Raw genomic sequence first — 27,893 nt, forward strand, 5'->3', positions numbered from 1 at the left:
TTTAATTTAAAAAATATGCATTTACAATCCACGGGCTGGTGACTGGCCTATACTTCTTGAGGTAAGATCTTTATGTACAAACTGCTCTACTGGGTTCAAGATTCCATTAAGAAGTTTAGAAATCTGTTTTAGGAACAGGGACAGTAGAAAGTGAAGAAGCTCAGTGAGCATGCAGGTTTGGGAGTTAAGATACAGGTCTAGGCCGCGGCTTCTAGCTTAGCTGGGGCATATCATTTACCATCACAGAGCCTGGCCGACAGCTCCGGTCTCTTCCCCTCGCTCCCTGCTCCATGGAGGAGGCTGCTCTGACCCCTCTGGGAAGCTGAGCCCCCAGGAATACCTTGCTCCACTGGGAGACACCAGGTCCATGTGGGTGGGTAACAACGGTTGCCTGGAAACCCCACCTTCTCAGGGCCTCACGTGCTCCTGCTGAGGTTTACGAGGAAAGCCACACAGGCTGGAGACAGGAGTCTCCTATGGTCACCCCACCTTCCTCTCTGGCCTCCCCTCATCCTTCCTTCTGAAGCTGCCATCCAAAAGTTTTGTTCCTCTGGTGTCAACTGGGGATGTGCTCTGTGACTTCATAGCATCCGTCTCCACCTCTGCTCCCTCCTGCTCAACAGGGCATCGGAGTGGTTTCTGAGGTGTCATACTATGTCACTCTGTCATAGTAAACATCACACCTTTTTCTGGTCCATAAAGAATGGAAGGGCCCATCATGCCCTTGTAAACCATGATGCTGGCTGCGCATGTGGCCTCAGAGCACACAGATGAACCTGGGGGGAGGGAAGGATGCTCTCTGGGCCACGGGGTCAGGGTGCAGGTGGAGGGATGTTGCTCCTCCTGTCCAGGGGGGCAGGGGGCCCCCTCAGCCACTTCCCGGTCACCCGTGTGAACTATGAACATCCTCCACACACAGCTTTGCTTATGCCTGCCTCTGACCTGAAGGACCTGGTCTGACACCTGTCCACCTCCTCACATCCTATCTGTGGTCAAGGGCTATAGATCCCATCTGTCTGAGACAGTCCCAGTTCGCTCTGATTGTTGGAGGACAACTTAAAAAAAAAAACAAAACACTTTTAATTTTATATTGGAGTATAGTTGATAAACAATATGTGTGTTTCAGGTATCAAGCAAAGTGATTCAATTCTACACACACGTATCAAAATTATTTTCCCATTTACGATGTTACATAATACTGAGCTGAGTTCCCTGTGCTATACGGTAGGTCCTTGTTGGTTATTCATTTTACATATAACAGTGTGAACATGTCCATCCCAAATTCCCTGTATATCCCTTACTATCAGGACTTTTAATAGACTCCCTTTCTCTTATAAAACTAGTTTGGAAAATAAAGCATACAATCACTCTGAACTCAGTAAAAGAAAAATAATAAAGGAAGAATAGCAGATATTTAATTATTAAATATTTACTGTTTCAGCCTCTTCTTATGAATCACCTCATTTAATCCCCACAACCACTGGATAGATGCTGTTATATGATACCAATGCTATGATACCTACCTATGGGGAAGGAGACTTGAGCAATTTGTCCAAGTTCAAGTGGAGGGGACAAGCCTGGTCCTGATTCTACTACCCACATGACCCTGGGCATGTCATGCGACCCCTCTGAGCTTATGTTCTTCACATGGAGAAAAGAATAGTGAGGATCTTTGTAGGATGCTGAGCTGGACCCCCAGAGAAGGCACTGGCGACCCACTCCAGTACTCCTGCCTGGAGAATCCCAGGGATGGGGGAGCCTGGTGGGCTGCCGTCTATGGGGTTGCACAGACTCGGACACAACTGAAGTGACTTAGCAGCAGCAGCAGCAGAGCTGGCCCCCGAGTGGTCCTGGGAAGCATGTGAGCCTACCGCCTCTGCGGAGGCTACATTTCTCTGGGAACTCCAGCCAGGAAACTGCCCTACTTTGGCAGGACTCGCCCAGGCACCCAGTCCCTCTCCCTCTGGGTACCGCCCCAGCCCATTCTATCCTTGAAGGAAGTGATTCTCCCCTAATCCGTAGTCGCTTGACAACAAGAAAGGGGTGCACCTACCTACCTATGCCATCACCCGGACTGTGGAGGGAGCAGGGAATACAACGCACTCCATGGTCATCCTGGCAGAAGACAAAGGTCAGGGCTTGGATGGTCCCAACAGGTCATGAAACCAGAAAAGCCAGGCTGAGGAACGCCACCCACGACCAGGCCCTCCAGACCAGAGACACCCTGTGTGCACGTTCACACGGGATATGAGCCATCCCCCTGCTCTTGGTCCATTTCCTGCACACCTACTGGGTGCCGGCCCGTGGGCTCAGCACACATCCCGTCTCTGCTCTGCCCTGCTTCCCCAGCCTTGCTCACTCCTGGGCAGCAGGAGTGGGACAATCATAGAGACACACACACATTTCAGACACTGACTTCAACGCGCTTCCAGCCTTAAAGCACTGAGTCAATAGCCACCTCCCCGAGGAAGGGGCAGTCCTGAAGGCTCCATGTTGTTTTCCATCTTCTGCCTTCATCTCAGGTCACATGCTGCATCCGGTGCTGAACACTGGGTGGGAGACAGTAGCACCAGGATGAGCATCTAACCAGGCCTGTCTCCAGGGCAGCTAGGAGCCAAAACCGACCAAGAGAAGCATGCTCCAGCCTCTTCCTGGAGGGCATGACAGGTGTTAGGAACATTGACTGGTCACAGGGAGCATCCCTCAGCTTGGCTTTTCTGGTTACGTGACATGTTGGTACCATCTGAGCTCCGACCTTTGTCTCCTGCCAGCATGACCATGGAGTGGATTGTGTTCCCTGCTCCCTCCCCAGTCTGAGTGATGGCGTGAGTGGAGACCACGCAAGGGGGCACCCCTTTCTCCTCGTCAAGTGACTGTAGAATGGGGAAGAATCACTTCCTTCACTTCATTTCCCGCCTTCTGCCCGAACCCAGGGTTTTTAAGTCTTTATGGAATTTATCTATTACACTATTACTGTTTGGCTCTTTTTGGCTGTGAGGCACGTGGGATCTTAGCGCCCCAAACATAGATCAATTCCCCACCCCATGCCCTGGAAGGCGAAGTTGTAACCACTGGGCTGTCTGGTAAGTTCTTGCTGAAGTCTGTTCTTTCCTTGGGTACCACTCTGCTGGCGAGGCCTGAATCAGAAGGATGATTCTAGATCTTCATGGCCCAGAGCTCCTCAGTGAGCAAGTTTCTCTGGAGGTCAGGGACAGCAAAGGTCAGAGGCTACGGACTGGCTGGTTGGCCCTGGGGTGTCGGTCTTGGTCCTGGGCTGGGGAGAGAATGGCAGGCCTGGTGGCAGGCAGAGAGAGGCCCAGCTGCTGTGATGTGGGGACAAGCCATGCTGTCATTACCTCTATCACCACTTCTGCGGTCAGCAGGCAGCGTTAAGCTGCTGTCCTGGCTTTCTCAGAGGTTGGCTTGATCCCCCGCCACACAGATATTTTCCCTGCATTCTGAGTCTGCTGTTTGAGGTACATCACAACAGGGACTCGTAAGAACACTTAGCCCAACCCTCCCACTTTCCAGATGAGGCCCACAGAGGCTGGGGGCAACCCTGCTGGAGAGCCCTGGACCCCGGACTGCCAGCTCCGACAAGCACCACTGCCTCTGATTCACAGGCCCAGCCTGTCACCAAGAAGCACATGGCAAATGACTCATCATTAAAAATCATGGAGACACAGTCGTACAGAATGGACGTGTGGACACAGCGGGGGAAGAAGGGGGTGGGAGGAATTGAGAAAGCAGTACTGACATAAACATACTACCACGTGTAAAACAGATAGCAAGCAGGAAGCTGCTCTAAAGCACAGGGACCTCAGCTCCATGCTCTGTGATGACCTAGGGGGTGGGGTGGGGGTTGGGTGGGAGGGAGGCTCCAGAAGGAGGGGACGTATGTATACACACAGCTGATTCACACTGTTGTACAGAGGAACTAACACTACACTGTAAAGCAATTATCCTCCAATTAAAAATTGAAAAAAAAAAAGAATAAAGGGTCAGAATTCAGAAAGGGCTAAACAAACAAACCCCTGTTAATCATTTAAACAAGCAGCTGTGGGCTCCCCATGGCGCTGTGTAGGTCCTAGAGTCAGGCACACCTTCTCTGTGTTAAATTCCACCTTGCAGCAGCTTATTTCTCTGGCTCTCCATCTTCTCATCTGAAAAATGGGGAGACCTCTCTGAGATCATTCATGGGTTTTATAGCCTATGTGTTCCTGGCCCAGAGCACTACTGAATATACAAAATTGCATTCATTACCTACACATTAAACGTAAGTATTAATCTTTAAAATACCATGAAGCCATTGGATTTTAACCTCCATCTTTTCCCTAGCATGGTACCTGGACCCCGAGCTGAATCAGAACACTTCTTTCTAAATTGCTGAGTGTTTAGTTTCAGTTCAGGTCAGTTTAGTCGCTCAGTCGTGTCTGACTCTTTGCAAGAGTGTTTAGTTTAGGGTTTCCCAAAAATGTCTCTCCTCCTTCTGTGCCCCCACGTCAGGCTCTGGGCACGAAGCTTGTCAGGTTGTTAGCAGCTTCTGTCACAGCCACTGGCCAGCCCATGTGGTTGGACCTATTTAAAGACCTGGGCTGGGAGCCTAGGCCGGAGCACATGCAGCCTTGGACCTCACTGATCTCTGCCTGTTCGTGGAGCCCGAGAGCCTCAGGTGCTGAGGTCCTGCCAGGACAGGGCTCTGCCCACCTGGGGCCGAGTCCCCTCTGTGGCCAGCATGAAGGCTAAGCTGCAGGCTGCCTGAGTGGGGCCCACAGAGCGATGAATGCCCTTCACTACAAAATGCCCCCCACCCAGGATTCCTAAGCCACCACACCCTCTTTTTAAAACACCTCTACAGATAATAAATAATATATAATAAATTGCACATATGCAACATGGACCATTTGATATAACCTGACATACATAAACATCCGTCACCCCAAAAGTTTGCTCTTCCCCCTTGAAAGCCGCACTCCTGCCCCTCCTCCCATCTCCCAGGCAACCACTGATCTTCCTGTCTCTACAGATCAGGTTTCATTTTCTAGAGTTTCATGTGAATGGAACCATACAGGATACACTTTTTTTCTTTCTGGACTCTGGCACTCAGCATAATGAGTTTGAGATGTACCACGTGACTGCACATCTCAATAGTTTGTTGCTTTATTGCCGAGTGGAATTCCACCGTAGGTTATGTTGGTTTGTTTATTCATTCCTCTGTTGATAGACTTTTGGGTTGCTTCCAGCGTTTGGCTATTACAAAGAAAGCTGCTAGGACCATTTGTATACAAATCTTTGTGTGGATATATATTTCCTAGGTGAATAAAGACCTAGGAGTGGAATGACTGGGTTTCCTATCTCATCCCACTGCAAAAAATTTCCATGTCCCCCGTAGTACTGATAAGCCTCTAACACTTATGATTTTGTTTTTCTATGTTCCTTGTTTGCTGTTGGCCTTCTCCCTCCCCTGTGTGGCAGATGGTATTTTTGCAAAGATGGACACAATACTACTTCCCATACGTGCTTTTTATAGTGCGGAGTCTGGCTGGCCTTGTGGCTGGCCTGTCATCAACAGAAGGTGGCGGAAATGACACTAAGCGATGCCTGAGACCGACAAGCCTTATAGCTTGCTCCTTGATTTCCTGGACCCCTTTCTGCGGGATCCCTGAGACTGTGTAGGAGGTTGGACTGCCTTGAGGAGGGGCCACAAATGGGTGATTGGGTTGTCAGTCTCACCAAGGCTCCAGACACGTGAATGAAGCTGGCTTGGACATTCCAGGGGAAAAGCCTACCCACAGCAGGACCCCACCCACTCAACCCCATCCACCATGTGGAACTGAAAAATCCCCCAGCCAAAGAACTGCCCAGCTGCCAAGTTCCTGCCACATAAAATCACAGGATGTAAGAAAAACATGGGTTGTTTTGAGCCAGTAGGATTTAGGGGCTGTTTGTTACACAGCAGATCCACGAAAAATGGACCTTCTATCTTGCTCACAGATATACCCCAAAGGGCCAGAACAAAGCCTGGCAAATAGCAGAACCTCACTGTTTGCTGAATGAATAAGTGAGTGGGGTTCTAGGTAAGATTTTATCAACACTGGAGAGAGTTCTACTGATCAGAATTGAAAGCAGGACAGGATCTGTGTCAGGCAGGAGACTTCAAGCTCAAACCCTGAGACCTACATGCTGTAAAACCCCTAGGAACCTCGGTTTACCCAACTGTAAAGTCAGGCTAAGTCCACCTACATGTGGGCTGGATCTGAGGAGGAAGTGAAGGTGGGGTGTGGAGGGCTCGGCTAGCCCAGGAAGTCCCTGAGAACGCTTGCTGGATCTGACTGAACCTGTGCCACCTCTGTTCCCCCTTATCCCATGTTTCACTGAAGGCCCCCAAAGCTCTGCTTCCTCTTTTCCGGTCTGACCATCATCAGGGCCATCTCCCAGGAAGGAAGCTCACCCCGAGATTCCTGTCTGAGGCCAGGACAGCATCCCCTGGGGACCCAACCAGGACTGAGGAGAATCACAGCTGAGGCCCCCGTCAAACTTGATGCCGCGTCCATGGCCACCTTGGGCTGGTGCCCACCACAACCGCCCCAGAAGGGGGGCCAGCTCCGAACCCCCCCCCCACCTCCGCCCTGGCCTGGCTCATGCCAAAGCTCTTCTCCCAGGACAGAGGCCACTGTGACCCTCTCACTCTCTGCCACAGATTTAGGACCCTGTCCTGTCCATCACGGCAAGATGGGCTCACGCAGTGATGGAGGCCATGGCTGCAAACAGGGTTGAACAGGGTCTCGGGCAATGTCTTCTGAGAGGCAGCTCGAGAGCCTGGTTTTTCTCACACTGAGCTCTTCTCGCCTCCTTTTAGCCGATCAGTCTCTGGCCTTCCTGGGAAGGGAGTGGGGGTTAACTAAAGCAGCCCATGCTCACACCTTAAATGTGGTGACTGAGGCCACTGGCATCTCCTGGGGCTGAAGTGTGTTCATTGAGCCACGCAGGGAGAGGAGGTTGGGAAGACAAGCTCTTGGCTTGTGTGTCCCAGGGACCAGCCTTGACACCTCCACTCCCTGGGACAACCTCCAGGGCAAAAGCTAGGAATGAATCCACAAATCTTGGTGCCTCAAGGGACCCCGGAGTGACACTCAAGGATACTGTGCTTCCAAACCCAGATCTGGCCCTCTGTCTTCTTTCTTCCCAATTTTACTCCCTTCCCCTCTTCTGCTATGACCACCCCTAAGACCTCAGAATCAAGAGAATCTGCTAAGAAGAGAAACCAGGGTCACTGGGGATCAAGTCTAACAGCCAGGAAACTAGAAAAATCCAAGCCTCACTCATCCCCATTTTGTCAACAGGGAAACTGAGGCTAATAAACACTACTCATCTTCTAACAAGGGTTGTTGGGAGGGTCAACGTGTTCATGCAGCAAAAAGAAGTCCAAGTGCTAAATAAATGTTAGCTGATAGTGAAGTAAGTCAGAAAGAAAAAAATATCATATATTCACATATATATATGGAATCTAGAAAAATAGTATGTGCCTGCTAAGTTGCTTCAGGCATGCCCAACTCTTTACGACCTCATGGACTGTGGCCTGCCAGGCTCCTCCGTCTATGGGATTCTCCAGGCGAGAACACTGAAGAGGGCTGCACTGCCTTCCTCGAGGTCAGGATCTTCCTGGCCGAGGGACTGAACCTGCGTGTCCCGTAGCTGCTACACTGCAGGGAGATTCTTTCTCTGAGCCACCAGGGAAATGTTATAGATGATCTTATTTACCAACAGAAATAGAGACACAAATGTATGGACAGGAAGCTGGGCGGAGGTGGGTGGGATGAACTGGAAGGTTGGGATTGACATATGTACACTATTGCTACTATGTATAAACCGGGAACTAATGAGAATCCGTGGGGACCTAAACAGGAAGGAAATTGAAATAAGAGGGGATGTATGTATACACATAGCTGATTCACTTTGCTGTTCGGTAGAAACTTAACACAACATTGTAAAGCAACTGTACTCCAATAAAAATTATTTAAAAAAAAAGCAGCTGAGGTGCTTATTGCTCAAAAGGGACTTATTATGTGTTCACACCTCAGTCATCCCAGCTACATAATGGGTGTATGAGGTATTTTTTCCTAAATAGGGAACAGCTATTGGGCTCTGGTACTTGCTTCCTAAACAGATACGTGGAGGTTAAGTCTTGGAGGGTGTTTGTGTATTTGCAAACTAACCAGTCTTGCTGCTTTTCTCAGGATAAATGGAAGCCTGCCACAATCAGAACATTAATACATAATGTAATCTACTGAGAACTGGACTAAAAGCATTGAAGGAGACCCCAGAAAGGGTAATTGCTTGGGGGGCCACAGAAGCAGACTCTGGTCTAGGGATGCAGAAAGGGTGATAAAGCGTACGTGGGGGGAGGGACAGGAGTGGCTGCTTTTCCAATTCATAGAGTCAAGGATCCAGGGGGAAATCCCCAGACAGGGCGAGGAGAGAGGACACAGGTCACTCATATGTAAAAACCTGTAAAAAGCAAAGAAGCCCAAAGGGACAAGGTTGATGTCATGTGTCACCAGAACCCTGGATTCTAAGCAAATTCTGGATATGGTTCTAGTTAAAATTTTCTCCGTGAAAGACAATTATCACATGATATCACTTATATGTGGAATCTAAAAAAATGATACACATGAATTTATTTACAAAATAGAAACAGACTCACAGACATCAATAACAAACTTACAGTTACCAAAGGGGAAAGGGGGAGGGATAAATCTGGAGTTTGGCATTACCATACATACACTCATATATAAAACAGATAACCAGCAAGGACCTACTGAAGAGCATAGGGAATGCTACTCAATATTCCGCTGCTGCTGCTGCTGCTAAGTCACTTCAATCGTGTCCAATTCTGTGTGACTCAATATTCTACAATTACCTAAATGGGAAACAAATCTGAAAAGAATAGATACATGGATATGTGTACCTAAAACACTTATTTGTACACCTGAAACTAACAACACTGTAAATCAACTTTAATATAAAATAAAAATTAAATTAAAAAATAAATAAATAATATAAATAAATAAATAATATAAATAAATAAATAAAAAATAAATAAAACAAAAAGCTCTCTGTTGTGGATCCATAGTCACAGCCACCAGCAAACTCCTCTTCTTGGGAACCAGAGCCTGAGAGCCTCTGCCCACATGATGCTGGGCATGGTCATGTGACTTGCTCTGGCCAATGAGACCTCAGCAAACAAGAAGCAGGAGGTGGCTTGAAAAGCACTCTTGCAATGCACTATAGCATCTAAGGTGCTGGTGATGGGCGAACTGGTCATACAGGGACTCTGCAACTTTTCTGGAAATCTCAAACTACTCCAAAAAAACATTTATAAAAAAAATATGCATCACCGAATGTGCTCTTTTTTGGGGATCTAGCTGCCATGTGAAGCAGCTAAGCTGCCAGAGACACATAGCCTAGACAGAGCTGTGACAGACAGCAAAGATTCTGGACACTTCTTTGACCTGACCCCAGATTATTTTCACCTGGATCAAATGTGGAGTCTAAGATGCTTTCAAGGGGGATCTGTTAACTGTTAAAAACAGTCACTAGCATATTTGGAAGATATTCTGTCAGTAGAGTTAAAACTCTCTGGAAGCTTCTACCAAATTCTAAGATGTACCACCTAAGCATCTTTGACATCAGGGCTGTGGAACAGAAGGGCCGGCTCCAGGGGCGGGGCAGGGGGCTGCAGCAGCTGCCAGAGCATCAGGCTAGATGGCCCAAGGAGCTTCTGTGTATGACTTACTTATCAAAGGGGAGCATATAAATTCAACCCAGGGCAACAGACTGCCCAGAAGATGAACAAATCCTTTGATGCAAGGAATGAGACAAAGAATGGAGTGCGGATGTGGGAAGGGAAATAGGAAACATTAAGTTGCTTTTCAAACCCACATAGCGTTGGAGACAAGGATGTGTGTGTAAAAAAAGCAGGTGGGCAGAACCATCGCAGGAGTGATGACACATTATTCTATTCAACAGCCCCTCAGGCCACCTACCACCCCACTGTCTGCAGGTCTAGTTACTCTCACAAAGGCAGCCAAGACATGGCCACACCTGCTAGGAACAAAAAGGACACTGGTGTCCCCTGCTGCTCAAGGCCTAGGACATTCTCTGCACCCCAGAACTCCTCAAAGCAGAATATCTGCGGCACAGGTTCTAACCGGCCAGCCTGTTTGGTCATTAAAAAACATACTATTCAATGAATGTGCACTGAGTATGTTGTGGGTTTCCGGCGTGTCACTGGGTTCTGGGCAGGGCCCGGGTCTGATCCGCCTCCAAACAGTCTGAGCCACAGGCACAGGTTCTATTGTGGGGAAGCTTTCAGGAAACATTTGTTGAATGAGCAGATTAAATAATAAGGCTCAGTTCCTTCCAGGAGCCCAGTGTAGGACAGGTGACTCATTGTGAGGCAGGGACAAGGCCCTGCCAGGGCTTACTCCTCACGCTGAAGAGAGGAAACCTGGGCATCGTTTCTCCTTTGCCGCGCTCACCAATCATCGACTTTGTTCAGATAATAAGGCTACATCTGTGCTGGGAGCTGTGCCTGGAGGAGCCTGGCAAGTGGCAAGCCCGACAGGAAACAGACACCCCCGCAGTGTGTGCTGAGTCCTAAGAGGGGTCAGTGTTTAGGGCTGTCAAGTGCAGGCAGGAGGGGCCCTTACTAGCCTCTTCCTCCTGTTGCAGTAAATTACTACAGATTTGGTATCTTACAGCTCTAGACATCAGAAGTCTGAACTGGATCTTGAGAGGCTAACATCAAGGTGTGAGCAGGACAACCTTCCCTCTGGAGGCTCTAGGAAAGAATCTGTTTCTGTCTTTTCGAGCTTCGGGAGGACACGCACATTCCTTGGCTTGTGGCCCCTGCCTCCATTTTCAACTCCAGCACTGATGGATTAAGTCCTCACGCTAAATCTCCAACCTGTTCTCTGACTTGCTCTGACTCTGACTCTTCTGCCCCCTCTTTCACTTTGAAGGACCCACGGGATTACGCTGGGCCCACAGGATCATCCCTCCACCTTAAGGATGGCTGATTAACTTTAATTCTCACTAGCCACATAAACCACCATATTCGTATGCTCTAGAAATTGGGAGGCAGACATCTTGGGGGTGAAGGGGTATGATCCTGCCTACCACAGGCCCTGGACCCATCAGGTGGAGATGGTCCAGAAAGGTTCCTGGAAGAAGCAGAGCCTGAATCGGGAGCTGAAGAAGAATGACCCTCAGGAGGCTGGGGGAGAAGAAAGGGCAAATGCAAAGACCCAGAGAAGGGAGAGGATCCAAAGGCATGTTGGGGAACTACACACACGTTAATACGTGTGTCCACATGCCAGAAGGAGAGAGATGAGGCTGCAAGGTGAAGAGAGGGTGGGAAAGGGCAACAGGATCATCTTAACACCTCACTCCTCATACTTTCCTCCTGCTCAGAACCTCCATGTTCCTCAACCTTAGGGTCCAACCCTTGGGGTTCACCGTGATCATCTCCTACCACCTCCTACTGCAAAGTCTCTACCTTCCCACTCCCGTACACAGGCTTGCCTTCTTACCATGCTATATCCCCTACAGTAATACCTTCTCTGTCCCTGCTGAAGTCTGAACCTGGCCCAAACCAGATACTGCTATGTAATCTTGGCACATTCACAGCCCACCTCATACTCAGGTGAAAATTAAATGAGCTAAAGTGTGTGGCATTTTGAGCTAAAAGTGCTAAACAATGCTGGCTGTCACCACCACAATCACCACCAATAACATTTCAGGGGGTCCAAGAGGAAACCTATTTCATAACAGTTCAGTTCAGTTCAGTTGCTCAGTCATGTCCGACTCTTTGCGACCCCATGAATCGCAGCACGCCAGGCCTCCCTGTCCATCACCAACTCCTGGAGTTTACTCAAACTCGTGTCCATTGAGTTGGTGATGCTATCCAGCCATCTCATCCTCTGTCGTCCCCTTCTCCTCCTGCCTCCAATCTCTCCCAGCATCAGGGTCTTTTCCAATGAGTCAACTCTTTGCATGAGGTGGCCAAAGTATTGGAGTTTCAGCTTCAGCATCAGTCCCTCCAATGAACACCCAGGACTGATCTCCCCTAGGATGGACTGGTTGGATCTCCTTGCAGTCCAAGGGACTCTCAAGAGTCTTCTCCAACACCACAGTTCAAAAGCATCAGTTTTCTGGCGCTCAGCTTTCTTCACAGTCCAACTCTCACATCCGTAAATGACCACTGGAAAAACCATAGCCTTGACTAGATGGGTACTCAGACATTATTTTCCTCTTTTACTGTGTAAATATTTGTAATGTAGGTAAAAAAAGCTATGCTGGGTAAAATGTTGACATCTTTGCGGAAATCATGACAGAGGCATCAAACTGCGTTAAGTATTAACTATGTTCTTTACACGATGCACTCATAGTTGGAAAAAAGGGAAGGGCAGTTTTACTTAAGAATATCCTTGAGGAAGAGGTAAAAATAATTAATTCTATTCAAACTTGGTCCCCAAGTACATATTTTTTAAATAAAATGCGAAGTACACTTAAAACTCTTTTGTTGCATATCAAAGTACAATGGCAGTCTCAAGGAAAATCATTTGGGAAACTGAGTTGCTAGCTAGTCACTTTTTGTAGGACATCATTTGTAAGTGAAAGAATGACTAACATACACTATAGTATCTGGCAAACTACTGAACTAATAAGTTACCAAATAGGTAAGTCTATTACTTCTAGGAAAACAAGTGACAGTATTTGTTGCCAGCGATAAAACTTGAAATTTTGAGTGAAAATCAGAATTTGGGCAAACTTGATCTGCCACGACGACTTTACCAGCTCCTCAAGGCTTAAAGACTTTTCTGAAGAGGTTGGTGGTGATGTTAACAGATGTGACTTTTTGATGTTGGACAATGAAATATATCAACCTTTGGAGGGTTCACATCACTCAGGGAACCATTATTTTCTAGTGATCAATGTTAGATTCCAAAAAATCACGTATGGGTACAATCTCCATGTGTGTGTGTGTTAGTTGCTCAGTCGTGTCTGACTCTTTGTGACCCCATGGACTGTAGCCCACTGGGCTCCTCTGGCCATGGAATTCTCCAGGCAAGAATACTGGAGTGGTTGCCATTTCCTTCTCCAGGGGATCTTCCCAACCCAGGGATTGAACCCGGGTCTCCTGCATTGCAGGCAGATTCTTTACCACTGAGCCACAATCTCCATTCAAAATGCCAATCTGACCAATGATTTTGTCCATCCAGAGCACAAAACCTTCATAGGACATTTAGATTCCACACTCAGCACACCTCTAAGAAACTACCATTTGGTGAGTTCTAGTATGGCATCACGGAGAAGGCAATGGCACCCCACTCCAGTACTCTTGCCTGGAAAATCCCACGGACGGAGGAGCCTGGTGGGCTGCAGTCCATGGGGTCGCAAAGAGTCGGACACGACTGAGCGACTTCACTTTCACTTTTCACTTTCATGCCTTGGAGAACGAAATGGCAACCCACTCCAGTATTCTTGCCTGGAGAATCACAGGGATGGAGGAGCCTGGTGGGCCGCTGTCTATGGGGTCGCACAGAGTCGGACACGACTGAAGCGACTTAGCAGCAGCAGCAGTATGGCATCAAGAGAAATACCACAGTTATCTAATAAGACAATTAATTTACTCCTCCCTTTTCCAGACACATATCTGTGTGATGCTAGATTTTCAATCAAAACAACAAATCACAGTAGTTTGACTGAGGAGTAACTATGAAAACTCAGCAGTCTTCTATGGAGTCAGACATTAAAAAGTTTTTGAAAAGTGTGAAACAATGTTCCCCTTCACCCTCAAGTCTTTTTATTTAGGAAAAAGCAGTAATTTTTCACTTAAAAATAATGTTAACATGTAATAGGTTTAGTATTGTTATTTTAAAATAAATTACTGATAATATAGACATGATTTGATTTTGATTTCTAAAATAGCAAACACTGATAGATCTAAACCATATAAACAAAGGTTCTTTGGGGTCATCAATTTTATGCGTGAAAAGTGGTCCAGAGACCAGAAGGTTTGAAAAATGCTGTCCTAAGAAACAGATTTACACAGATCTGTATAGTGCAGTGCTACATAACAGCAAGAATGAAAAGGAAAAAAAAAAAAGTGGAAACAACTTAAATGTCCAATAACAGAAAAGTGGCTAAATAAATTACAGGGCTTCCATTTGGCAGAACATTATGGAGTCATTAAAAATTATGTTTTCAAGGAGTATTTATCCTTGTGGGAAAATGCTCAACACACTCGACATGCCGTTAAGTGATTAAAAAAGGGAAGAAGGAAATTTTCATGATCATTGTTTCTGTAATGCCTTGAATCTCAAATGAAATCAATGAAACTGAGGGGGAAATCAAGACACCCTAAAGGAGTCCCCCAGGCAACAAGCTCACCACGTGTGTAGGGCTGGGGTCACGCAGGGACTCTGGGGTAAGTTTACAAACTCGACGACACCATTCCTTATTAAACAACCATTCAGAGCTTCTGTCTTTGAACTCAGGGTGAGACCAAAGTCCTAAACCAAACATTCCCAGACTCATCCCGGCAGAACCTTCTAAACCCCAATTCTCCCAGACTTAATTCTTTTTGTTGGATTCTTTGATGTTGGAATCATGGCCTGATGTCTTGGGTGTTTGCTTGGGTTCCTAATCTTCTCACGTATTGAAAAATGTCAGTTTTGGGACTTCCCTGGTGGTCCAGTGGCTAAGACTCTGAGCTCCCAGTGCAGCAAGAAGCCTGGGTTCAATCCCTGATCTTGAAACTAAAGATCCAGCATGTCTCAACGAAGACTGAAGATCCTGTGTGCTGCAAGTAAGACCCAGTGCAACTAAATAAATATAGAAATGTTAAAAAAAAAAAAAAAAATTCTAGTTTCAACCAACCCTAAGCTACCAGACTGAGGGTGGCCGGGTGGGGACCACCAGAGTGGAAGTCTCTGGGGGTTCTGCATTTTCCCATCATAGGGACACTGGTTGTTAACAAGTGTCGTCCAACATCTGCAGCTTTCTTGGCTGGTGCATTCATTTTCATCCTTCTCATTAAGGGCATATACATCCCTTTTCATGCCCCAGTCTCCTTCTGCCCACATCTGTCTGCAATTTACTCACCACGTGCTGTGGCCAGGGAGGCAGCATCTTTGTGACTTTGTAGAATGCCAGGCAGGATGCTTAAGGCCGCTGAAGGTGTTCACCTCACTGCTTTTCAGGAACACTTGCTACCTTGAAGGCAGATGGGCTCAGGGGGTCTAGGTTCTGGGCCACCCTGAATGGGAATCAGGTGACCAGCATCTCCAAAGAGATCCAAGGAGGTCTTCTAAGCCCCCTCTCATCTGATCATCACTAAATATTTGTACTAATGGTACTTGGCACTGAGCCAAGTACTTCATATTTCTAATCCGAGAATTCTGTGAAGTAGCTACCAGTTATAACTGGTCTCAATTATAAGAAAAACAGGTATTGTTACCTTCTGTAAGAGAATTATGGTTCAGAGAGGTTAAGGAATCTGCCCTAGGTCACACAGCTAGTAAGTGACAGAGCTGGGATTCAAGCCCAGATCTGACTCCAGAATCTGCTGTCCCTATTACTGAGGTAGGGTGGCCTCCGGTCTCTCCTGTCCAGGCTGACTTCATCCCCAGTGACCTCATCCAGAGGGAAGAAAAGGGGTTTGGCACAGTGGATAAAGTTTTGGACTCTGCTGATAATCAGCTTGTCACTTTGGCCAAGTTACTTAATCTCCCTGAACCTCATTCAGCTGTCTCCATCTGTGAAATGGTTAGTACCTCCCAGAGGACTGGGGTGAATGGTAGACCAAGTGCATAGAACAGTGTTGGAACACAGTAGAAAAAAAAGAAAGTGAAGTCGCTCAGTCGTGTCTGACTCTTTGTGACCCCGTGGGCTGTAGCCTACCAGACTCCTCCATCCACGGGATTTTCCAAGGCAAGAATACTGGAGTGGGTAGCCATTCCTTCCTCCAGGGGATCTTTCCGACCCAGGGTTCAAACCTGGGTGTCCCACACTGCAGGCAGACTCTTAACCGTCTGAGCCACCAGGGAAGCCTACTGGAACACACAGTAGGTGCTCAATAAAGCTTTCCTTGAATGAATACTGACAAATCCTTCTTGATGAAATTATTGTTCCTACAAAGGAGCTGCCCCATCAAGGGGATCTCTGGGTCCCTGAGCAAGGCCCTGAAGACCTTTGGGGATGGATAAGAAATCACACAGCACAAAGTTGGAAAGAAATTCCTGCAAAGCTCTGTGCCCCGTGGGCTACACAGAGAAGGATGCATATCATGGTAACAGCCTTCACAGACACAACCACATGTAACTCACTGTTACTGTCCCATCAGTCAGATCAGAAAGCTGAGCTCTGGAGAGTGTAGGCTGTCTGTCCTAGGAGCTGGGGAGTGGAGGCTAAATGAGCCTCCCTGCCCATTCCCCTGGGCCCTGGAACAGCAGACAGAGGGAGTCCTCCTCCTCACAGGTCCAGACGGCAGAATAAGGGTGAGAGCTCTTTTCTTGGCCCAGGACACAGAAGGCAGGTGTGTCTGTCCTGAGGGGGCTGAGACAGTGTCTGGCTGCTTTCCCAACTCTCTGCAGGATCGCAAAGCCTGGCGAGACCAAAGGCCACCAGCTCACATGTCCCAAGCCCAGGAACACTTGCCCCGTATGGGAGACTCCTGAGACTTGGGTTCTCCTTCCTGAGAAAGGTAGGGATGTTCCAGGGCCTCCGGGAAGCTGGGAGTGGAGGGGGCTCAGGCAGATCTGTCTGGACTGTAAGAGGCTTGTGTAGAGAAAGTGTGCATGCCTGGCACAGGGACTTCTGATCATGCAGCATCAGCTGGACCATGACACAGACCACCTGCCCGCCATGGCCTGAACAGACCACCCTGAACACTGTCCAAGTGGGCCCACCAGAAGAATAACGTGTACTGCTGAGAAGGATACAGAAAGGGGCTGGAACACCTGGATGAGGGCTCAATGGTTTCCTGAGCTTCCTGGGTGGTGGGGTGTTGGACAGACAGTTGGCTTAACCAGTGTTCTGCTGCTCACTTCACACCTCCGGTCAGAGAAACCCAGGAGGATAGAGTCAACTAACCATCTAGCAAAATCCCTTCTCCTTCTCCACCCCCAACTCCCAACCCTCAGGAGCCTTGTAGCTGGGACACAGACCCCGAGCACTCCCTGTAGCCAGGCCCAGCCATACGATCACACTCCTGCCAAAGACACTCTCTGACCTTGAACTTCAGCTCTCTCCCTGGATCCATCACAGGCCAAGGGGAGCAGAGATGCCCACCAGCCTGAAATGCCCTTGAGACGGTTACAGAAGAAAGGGACAAACAGATTCTTTAAGCCACCCTGTTTTGGGGTCTTCGCTACAGCAGGCTGAAATCAACATAAGGAATAAACCTGCTTTGGCATCAGAAACAAAGTCTTCAGAGAGTATTTATCGGTTTTAGTCAGTGGTAAGTGGGAAGGAGGTTGCCAAGCTTTATTGCCTCTTCCCTCCCCAGGAGAATCAAAGATACTAAGAGAGGCTCAAGAGATCAAGGTAGACCTCCCCAAATATTTTCTCCCCCAATGTTTCCTGTTGCAGGACTATTCGGAGAAATAGTCTTTCTCAATCTTTCTCAAATAACCTTTTGAGACACACTGTGGACAGGAGGCTCCCAGGAGAGAAGGGTATGCCAGACGCCAGCATCCAGGCCAGCTCTAAGGAAAGCAGCTGACACGTGGGCCCACTGACCTCCTGTCTCCTCAAGTGGTTTCTCTCCCAGCTCCTCCCCCGACCCAGGGCTGCGTGCTGCAGTTCTTAGAGGGGAGCTCCTTCAGACCAAGTGAAAGCAAGAAGAGGCCAAGCCCTCCCCTGGGGAGCCCACCGTGGCAAGCATGAGTGAAGTGGCGGACAGACGTGTCCTCCAGCACAGACCCCCGCACATCCACACTGTCCTGCAGGGGGGGCACCGCAGGACCCGGAGCGTTCTGGGAAAGAGGAGACCCAACTGCTGGGGCAGCGCCCTGGGTCAGCAAAGATAACTGACTACCTGCCAATCATGCCTTGGAGGGAGGCGCCCCATGATGGGCCGGGATGGAGAACCTGAGGTGGTCACACCTCAGGGTGGAATGACACCTGTACCCGACCCAGCACGACACAGGATTCCACCCAAGAAGGAAGGGGCAGCCCGTGCTGGGAGACTCCCGGGTCCACATCACTCCCCCTGCAGATGCAGGACCCTGGCTCGTGACGTCCCCCGTGGCCCCAGCTGGGCCCCAGGTGAGGGAGAGGCGGGAGCTGTCCTCGACTTGTCACTCACCCTGCAAGGCTTCTTTGGCTCTGGCTAGCTCTTGCTCCTTCTGGGCCAGCTGGACCCTGAGCTCCGTGGCCGAGAGGACCTCAGAGGACTTGCCACCCTGCGACTCCTCCAGGTCCTTCATCAACATCTCCTTCATCTGCCGGAGAAGGTGGACTTCCTCCTGGAGCCGGGACACTTCCTCCCGCAGGAGCGCTAGGGGAGAAGGGCACGTGGTTAGAGCAGGGGACAAGGGGTGCTGGCTGTGCTGGCTCACTTTTCTGGGGACAGTTTGAAGGTGCTTTGGCTTTTCCTGTTTGCTCTGTGCTCAGCACCTTTCCTACCGTGTACAGGAAGAAAACCCCAAAACCGCCTTATTGCAAAGAGCCTCTGCCCCAGTCCTGGGCCCCACCCACAGTCTGCAGAGTATGCCGAGTGGGATCCCCACCCCTGCACCCCTCCTCACTGTCTAGGGCTCCACTGTGGCCGCATCCACAGCATCCACTCCAATGGCCGGGGTCTCCCTCCCTGCAGAGGGCAGGAGCATTATAGTCACACCCAGTTACATTTTACGTGCTTTACCTCATTTACCAAAACCTCTGGAGGCAGGAGGTCTTGCCCCATTTCACAGGTTAGGAAGTCGAGGTGCAGAGAGACTAAGAAACTCCGTGAGTTCATAAAGTGAGTAGGTAACGGAGGTGGGGTCTGAACCCAGGCCTGGTTGACCCCAGGCACAGTCGGCACAACAGTAACTCAGGACGGTGCAGACCCAGGCAAGATGCTCACCTCACTTACAGACTGATTAAAGAAGTTCTGAGAAGCTCATGGAAGCAGAGCGGCTGGCCTCAGAAGCATCACTAAGCTCATACCCTCCTGCAGGTTGATACCTCTCTCTGTCACAGGCCAAGCTCTTTCCAGCCTTAGGGGGGGCGGGCACAGTCCTCGCCTGTGAGGATCAGAGGGCACAGCTGCAGCACAGCTCTTGAGGCCCCAGGGTCTCTGGTCTGGCTCCCTCACTGACCACGAGTGTGGTCACAAGCAAGTCCCTCCCCCTCTGATGCCCCTTCTGTAAAATGGGTCTAACCCTTGTGGGGTGGTGAGGCTCCCTCCTCTCACGGGGCCTGGTCCAGGGGATGGGCTCTGTGTATACAGCAAGCGCTCAGTGCCTGTGAAGCAGGGCTGTTTTCCCAGGCTCCTGACCCTGGGAAGAGCCCAGGGTCCTCCCAGGTGCGTGGTGTTCTCTAAGGTCCCACAACCTGCACTCCTTGGGGATCCTGGACCCAAAGGCAGAGCCAAGCCTGTGGGGGCAGGCCGGGGGGGAGCAGAGCTGAGGCCTCAGGGACTCGGGGCCCCTCTGCCCCCAGAAGCCTGGGGAAAGGGGGCACCAACTCCAGCCCCTGTTCCTGGTCCAGCTCAACTACCTCCTCTGAGGCCACCTGGGTCCAGCTGCCACCCACAAGAGCAGAGGCCTCCCTGGCCTCTTTCATTCTTGCTTTCTGCCATAGACTGAATGTTTGTGTTCAAAATTCTTATGTAAGAGACTTCCCTGATGGTCCAGTGGCTAAGACTCCACGCTCCCAATGCAGGTGGCCCAGGTTCTATCCCTGGTTGGGGAACTAGATCTCACATGCCGAAACTAAGAGTTCGTATGCCACCACTAAGAGTTTGCAGGCGGCAAATAAAGATTGAAGATCTTGCATGCTGCATTGAAGACTCAGTGCAGCCAAAAAAAAAAAAAAAAAAAAATCACATGTGAAACCTAATCCCCAGGTGATGACAATATGTGAAGAGAACTGATCAGATCATGAGAGTGGAGCCATCATAAATGGGATTAGTGCCCAGGTGAAGATGCAGCAAAAAAGACAGCTATGAATACCAAGAGGGTCCTTACCAGACACGGAATTTGTCAGTGCCTGATCTTGGACTTCCAGCCTCCAGAATTGTGAGACAGAAATTTCTGTGGTTTATAAGCCATCCGGTATTTTTGCTGTAGCAACCCAAACAGGCCAAGACACTTTCCTTCATCAATTCTCCCCAGTCACAGCTGCCAGGGGCTGTTCCCACTCAACAGTCACCAAATGTCTATTTCACAGTAGGGTGTGAGTGACTGCTAAGTATCCCATTTATATTTACATTACCAGGCAAGTAGAAGCCAGAACTGTTTTTTATTTTATTTTAGGGCTTTCTCAAACCGCCCAGAGGAAGCCACTGAGGTTGTTTACTATCTATGCAGACGGCAGAGGATTCCAAGAGACCTGGCTTCAAATCCAGGCCTGACCAGGGCCTTGTCGTGACCCTGAGCAAGCTCTGTGATTTCTCTGGCTCTCAGTTGCCATGTACACTGCGTGGGGACAATGTCATCCCTCTAGGGTTGCCAGATTGAGCAAAACAAAGTGAAGTAAAATGAACCAAAAAAGCCCAGATGCACAGTTAAATTTGAATTTTAGATAACAAATAATTTTTAATATGTGTGTCCTACATAGTACACTGGACATACTTATGCTGAAAATTGATTCGATGTTTATCTGAAATTCAAATGTAACTGGGCATGCTGTGTTTTACCCAGCAACCCTACTTCCATCACAATGAAACGGGGCCATCATGAGAAAGGGCTGTGCTAGATGATGTTCCAGGAGGAAGGAGGTGAGGCACAGAACAGCCTAGCATAGCCTTCTCTGCCTTCCCACCACCACTACTTGGATGAGAGCAAGATGGGGCTTTGTGTCCCTCTCTTGAGCGAACAGTGGCAAAGGTGGATTTTTTTTTTTTTTCCTGTGCTCAGGTTGCTAATAGGTATACCAGACACCTAGGCCCCGCCCCTTGAGTCAGGTTCTGAACAAGCAGGAGGGCGGGAACCAGGTGTGGCTCCTGCAGAAGAAAAGTCTCAGGAGATCAGGCTGGAAAAACAACTCCACAGAAAGAGAGAGGCTTGTCCAAGCTTAGTAACTGCACCTGCCACACTAGACTAGACCTTTGCACACTGGACTCTGCCAGGGGCAAAGAGGGGTGACAGCTCTGGGACTGCAATCACAGAGAACCTCACAAGACTGAAGCCCATTTACCGGCTCTGGGACCATCAGCAGGCACTTTCCCTCTCTGGGGGCTTTCCAGGTGGTGATAGTGGTAAAGAATCTCTTGCCGATGCAAGAGATGCAGGTGTGATCCCTGGGTCGGGATGATCCCCTGGAGGAGAGCATGGCAACCCACTCCAGCATTCTTGCCTGGAGAATCCCATGGACAGAGGAGCTTGGCGGGCTTCAGTCCATGGGGTCGCAAAGAGTCAGACATGACAGAAGGGACTTAGCACGTGTGCATGCCCCTCCCTGGGCCTCAGTGGCCTCAACCGTGAAATGGAATGACAGGATCGTGTGATACACTTAAACGTGTGTTCAATGAGGACTGTGTGCCCTCAACTCCCCTTCCCCTCTGCAGAGAGGGGAGCAAATGCATCCCCCAGGAGCAATGAAGAAGTGAGAGTTGGAAGACTTGGGTTTCTGCCTCAGAAGGACAGCTACCTCGCTGTGCAACCTAGGGCAAGTCACTGTCCCTCTCTGGGCCTTCATAATGTTAGGTAGAATAGGAAACAGTCCAAAATGGCGGTGGCTAAAAGACAAGGAAGGGAAACGTCCATGAAAATAGAACAAAGGAAGGCCAAAGGAAAGTCCGAGGACAGGAGTGAGGACCTCAGGTAGAACAAACAGCACTCCTGGCTAGCCCAATTTACATAGTGCAGGCCTGGGGGGAGGAAAAAACATAAAAAGAGGAGCCAAAGGGCCGGGGCTCTCTCTTCTCTTCGCCTCTTTGGGTCGGCATGCCCTCATGCCTGGAGGATGTATTTTCCTGCTATTTTCTAAATAAAACTGAGCTGTAACACTGATCTGTCTAAGAGCTATAACACGGTCTGCCCAAGAGCTGGGACGCACGAGGGCTTTAATGTCCGTCACTTCAAATTTTTGTTGAGAGGAGACAGAACCTAGGAGATTACACTCGCCTGACATCTGATATCAGTGCCCTTAGAGGAATGCACTCTTCATGAATCTAGAGGAATGCTGCGCTCCTCCCCTTCGCAGGGCAGGGGTCCCTGCTCTGGCTCACGGCTGCCCTGCCCAGTGAGACACAAGTGGCTGCGTAAGTGTAAATCAGTCACAACCCACTCAGCTCCTCGGGTGCGCTCACCGCATGTGAAGAGCACAGAGTCGCCCCGTCAGGGCATGGAGCTCTGGGGGTCAGCGCTCGTCCAGGGGCACGAAGCAGGGAAGGGAAGAAGTGGGGTTGGTGAGGCATCTTGCGCAGAGCCGGCTACAGACTCAGGGATAGGAGGGAGCCTTGTGTCGAAAGCTGGGGAAGGATCCACGTTCCTGGAGAAACCGTTCTATCTTTTGTGGAGGGACACAAACAGGAAAGACCGACTATGTACCTTTCTGCCTGTCGCTGGGCAACCACGCACCCTCGGATCTCAGGGCAGGGGGCGAATGGTGGTGAAAGGTGTGTGTCTGTGAGTCACTCAGTCATGTCCAACTCTTCGTGACCCCACGGACTGTAGTCCGCCAGACTTCTGTCCGTGAGATTCTCCAGGCAAGAATACTGGAGTGGGTTGCCATGCCCTCCTCCAGGGGAGCTTCCCGATCCAGGGGTCAAACCTCGGTCTCCCACATTGCAGGCATATTCTTTATCATCTAAGCTACCAGGGAAGCCCAGTGGTGAAAGGGCCTGGTGCCAAAGAAGACACAGACACAGCAATGTTCTTGGCCAAGGAAGCCGGAAATAAGTGTTGCCTGGGAGATGGCGCTTCCCCCACCGCCCTTCTCCGGGGAAGCCGCCAGTCACCAATGGTGCTGCCCTCAGGGGCGGCCTTACCAGCAGGTAGGCTGCACAGTGGAAGCCCCCAGGGGCCTCTTCTCAAGGGAAAGGGGGTATGGCATACCTATCAGGTGGCAAAGGGAGCTGGGGAGACCCTGTCCCTCCCTAGCACATCTTTTGTTTGTGAGAGCACTGAGTGTTCTGCATTTTAAAAAGTGCCATTTCCTGGCCTCCCTTGCAGCTAGAATTATCTGTGTGACTCAGCCTGGCTGATAAGATATAGGAGATAGTCCCTGAGGAAGACTGCCCTTTAAGAAAGAAGGACTTTGCTCAATGGTAAAGAATCTGCCTGCAATGCAGGAGGCACAGTTTCCATTGCTGGTTTGGGAAGATCCCCTAGAGAAAGAAATGGCAATCAACTCCAGTAGTCCTGCCTGGAGAATCCCATGGACAGAAGAGCCTGGTGGGCTACAGTCCATGGGGTCTCACAAGAGCCAGACTTGACTTAGTGACTAAACAACAACAAATGGGAAGGAAATCCAAAAAAGAGGGAATACATGTACATGTAGAACTGATTCACTTTGCTGTATAGTGTAAACACAACATTGCAAAGCAACAATATGACAAAAAAAATTTTTTTTAAATAAAAGAAAAAAAGGCTTTGTCTCCTCCCTGCCTTCTTGCCTGGAAAGTAGATTTGTGGTCAGAACTGCAGCAGCCACGTTGGAACAAGGAGGTAACATGCACAGAGGGCAAAAAAAGATGCTAAGGGAAGAGGGCTTGGGGCCTGGCGAGCACAGCTCAGCCCCACACGTGTGTGGAGACCTGCAGCAGCACCAGCGGGGCAGGGCCAGCTGGCACTGGAGAGCCTCTGATTTCCCTGCTGACTTACCAGTTTCCCGGAACTAGCCGCCACTCCTGGCCCCAGGGAAGAGCCCCAAGCCCTTTCCTGGCTTAATTTTTGTGAGCTCACCAGGTTGGGACGAGAGAGGAACAAGAGAAAGGAAAAAAGCTTATTTTCCTTGACTGTAGGGCACCATCCAAGAGTCCTCTGGGCTGTCTCCATTTGAGAGGTTTGGGAGTCTGTCCTTCCCAAGCCAGAGATCCAAACAGCAATAATACTGTAATTACTGTGTGTCAACGACAATGACTTCTTTACTAACTTTTCTAGAGTACAAGGTATGCGCCCCAGGCTCTGTTTTAAGTATGTCACATGCCTAACAGATACTAGTGAATTCTCGCAATAACCTCATGAAGTAGGATCACCCCGTTCAACAGATGGGGAAGTTGAGGCACAGGATTTAGGTGACTTAGGTCATTTGGAGTAAGGGGCAGAGTCAGGGGTGGAAGCCAGCAGTCTAGCTCTAGCACCTGCCCACACTATACTGTCTTGCAGGAGGAGAGGGAAACAGAGTCCATGGGTGACACAGAGGGAACCCAACACTGCTGGGCACTCGCCCTGGTGGATGGCAGGTGAGTCAGTGTTGCCCCCTCCCCACGCCGCCAGGAGGTATGGGCTCACTCTTGTTTCCTACGTGGGGCTGGGTCACAGAGAGCCACCCTCCCCAGTAGCCACAGTCCCCATGTAGCTCCTTAAGGACGTGGCCAGGAGGCAGCAGGGGCCCTGCTGACACCCAATGCCCAGCTCCAGCCCAGCACCGGGGTCCAGTCCCAGCTCCCCAGATTCCTGGCTATTTGACCTTAGGACAAGTGACCTCCAAGTTTATCTGAAAATGGAGCCAAGACCAGTCTCCCAAGCCTGTGGTAAACATTAAACAAAGCAATCATCTAAGTGGAAATATTCCGGAAGGTTCTAAATGGGGTCACATGTCACTCGTCAAGACCATTATTATAGAAAAGGGCAAATCTCCCGATGTTCTGAGGAAAGGCCTTGGCCTCACTGACCTCGGAGCCCTGACCTGTAGGCCTCCCAGCCCGGGAGGGGTGGCTTAAATGGCAGAGAAGGCTGAGTCAGCCAGTCTGCAGGGGGAGGGCAGGAGCATGGAGGGGCTCCAAGCAGAGCCTCGGCTGGAGTGACAGTCCCTGGCTGCTCATCATAGATGGACACCTTGAAAAACTACCACAGACACACACGTCTGTCAAAACTCACCAAACTCCAACTGTACCCTTAACACCTGTTCACTTTGCTGTAGGGAATTATGTGCCACACACACACACACGAAAAGGGTGGGGGTGGGGGGAGAGGCAGTAACATAGTTCAGGTTTCCCATTAACTGACTTTTATAGATCCTCCTCCCCAACCCAGGTTTTGGGCTCAGCAGCCCCCTGACCTCCAGCAGGGCTCAGCGGAAGGGGAACTTGAATCCAGCCCCAGGCTCGGTGAACTACCTCCATTCACTTGAGGTACACCTGCTCCGTGGGAGAGAAACTGGATGCCCTGAGAACTATGCCCCGCTGGCCCTGGCTGGATGGAGGTCACTCCAGATGACACGATGCTCTGCTTAACGACGCCACGGTTCTCTCCCAGTCCAAACACCCTCTCTGGCAAAGACAAGGGCTGATGATACTGCCATGTTCTCAGACCCTGACTGTGCAGGATGCCGCCCACTGGATTATAGGCTTCCTCTCACGGGATCCTCACAGCCACCTACGCAGGGCTGCGGTGACCCTGCCCGAGTTCAGAGACACTGCGGGCTGTGGGATGGAGCCCAGCTCAGCCTGTGGGTCATGAGCCCCCCGCCATGGGCTGGCTGTGAGTGTTCAAAAGGCACCACCGCCGCCATGACTGCCATTATTGTCATCACTGCCAAATCTGGTCCAGGAAGTGATCTCAGAACATTAGGATGACATTTGTTCCAAAACTTAGGATTCAGGGACTTCCCTGGTAGTCCAGTGGCTAAGACTCTGCACCTTCCAATGCAGGGGGCTCCAGGTGGGATCCTTAGTCAGGGAACTAGATCCCACAAGCTGCAACTAAGAGTTCGAGTGCTGCAACTGAAGATTCTGCATGCTACAATTAAAAAGATCCTGCACGCCACAACTAAGACCTAGCACAGACAAATAAATATTAAAAAAAAATTAGGAATCAGGTTGTTCTTGGAGCGTTTAAATGTCAAGACTGAGGCACAATGATTCATAATAAATCCCCGTTAGAGATGGGTTCCCAGGCCCCAAAACTAAATAGGACTGCATGTATTCGGGTCCCAAGAAGCCAATGCCTGATGGCAGAGGGGAATCTTGAAAAGAAAGGGTCAGAGAGGGGGTTGCTGGCAGAACGCATTGCCCAGGCAGAGGGGGTGAGGGTCTTTGCCAGTGATCAAAGGGCACCTCCTCTGTTCCGCCTTTATGTGGGGGGAGCACATGACGAGAAAGAGGTCAGCTGCATTCCCACAATGCAGTCCCTCTATTCTTGAATTCATGCATCATCATGATGGTTAGCCTCTCCTCTCATGCATGCCAAAACACCTCTAAATCCTCACACCATTAATTCTTGATTCTCACAGTAGCCCAAGGGGATACACCCATTTCACAGAAGAAACCAAGGCAGGGAGAAAACATGTGGTTAAACTCAGAAGGTCTGGCTGCAGAGCCTTTTCTAGTCACCCCTGAGCTATATTCTACCCCTTCTCTGCTGGGTCCAGGTGCCAGTCTGCAAGCTCTCCCCAAGGCCAGTAAAGCCTGTGTTCTCTCTCAGGGCCCGCTGTGGTTAACAGGGAGCCCTCAAACCCTCCTGGATAGACACCACTGTTTGCATCCTTCCCCGAGCCTGGAAGGCCTGAGGTCACAGAACCGCTTGGGTAAGCTGACCCTACAGCCAAGCAGGGTCAGGAGTCCCGGATTTGGTCAGGTCAGCAGGGGCAACAGAAGCAATGTGGCCCTCGGTTCTAGACTCAGCCTCAAAGGTTCCTCAAAGCTCTGTAAATGCCTGGAATTCCACAGGGACATTGAGTCAGGTGGGACTTGAACGTAATGGTCTGTGGAGAGAGAAATCTGGGAAGAGCAGCCTGAGGGCTGGGCCTCCAGGACTAAGAAGAAGAGACTTGAAATCACTTCCTTTTGCTTGATTGGGCCTTGCAGACCCAGCCTGGACTCCCCTCTTGCCTGGTTTTTGTATAGTGAGCTGAAAACAGCCCTCTTGGACCACCTCTGTTCATCATGCCCACTCTCCTGTCCCTCCCCTCCTGCCCCTTGCACATGAGACAGACCCAAGAAACCAGGAACAGGGTAAGTGGCAGGCAGACAAGAGCTGGAACCTTGCTTTGCTAGAGATTTCCGTGTTCCTTCTGTCTCCGTCACGTGATCCTGATGCTTGAAGCTTTTGGGGTGATGGGACACAATACAGCACTCACCAAACAAGAGGAGATTCTCCAAAACCTCCCAGCCGCTTCTCAACAGTATTAATCCCAAGGCCACTCCAGGGCCCGGGAGAACCACCTGGCAATTCTTACTACAAGTGGGTCAGGGTGGGTCTGGCAGGTATCAGGTGATGCAGCCTTTGTCTTTTTCTCATATTTCGCAGTAACTGTATTTTCTTTGAGGCACTGTTTAATCCGTCTTTCCTGCAGAGCTGTTTCAGTGCAGCTGCTGGTGCATAAACACTCCTTCCGGCCACACCATCCTGGGCTCCTGACTGCCAAGCTAATCCTCTTCCACAATCTTGAGGGGGGGGAAGCCCCCGTTTCTCATGAAGAGCTGTGCCCATCCAGCTCTGCACCCCAGGAATCTGATTCTTTCCAGGGAAGGGATTTGCTTCCTTCGACCTTACCTCATGCATGCGTGC

At 49.9% G+C, this 27,893-nt stretch overlaps 1 protein-coding gene across 2 annotated transcripts in view; it reads right to left on the reverse strand.

The window, feature by feature from the left end:
- Nucleotides 1-27,893, reverse strand: part of KAZN (kazrin, periplakin interacting protein) — a 506,697-nt gene that overhangs the window by 117,859 nt on the left and 360,945 nt on the right. For both annotated transcript variants that reach the window (XM_061160705.1, XM_061160704.1), the window contains exon 2: nucleotides 18,377-18,568. In XM_061160705.1, the coding sequence (XP_061016688.1) occupies nucleotides 18,377-18,568 (192 nt within the window). The remainder of the gene's footprint in view (nucleotides 1-18,376; nucleotides 18,569-27,893) is intronic.

The sequence above is a fragment of the Dama dama genome, chromosome 14, assembly GCF_033118175.1.
Source record: "Dama dama isolate Ldn47 chromosome 14, ASM3311817v1, whole genome shotgun sequence".
In the NCBI taxonomy this organism is placed as follows: domain Eukaryota; kingdom Metazoa; phylum Chordata; class Mammalia; order Artiodactyla; family Cervidae; genus Dama; species Dama dama.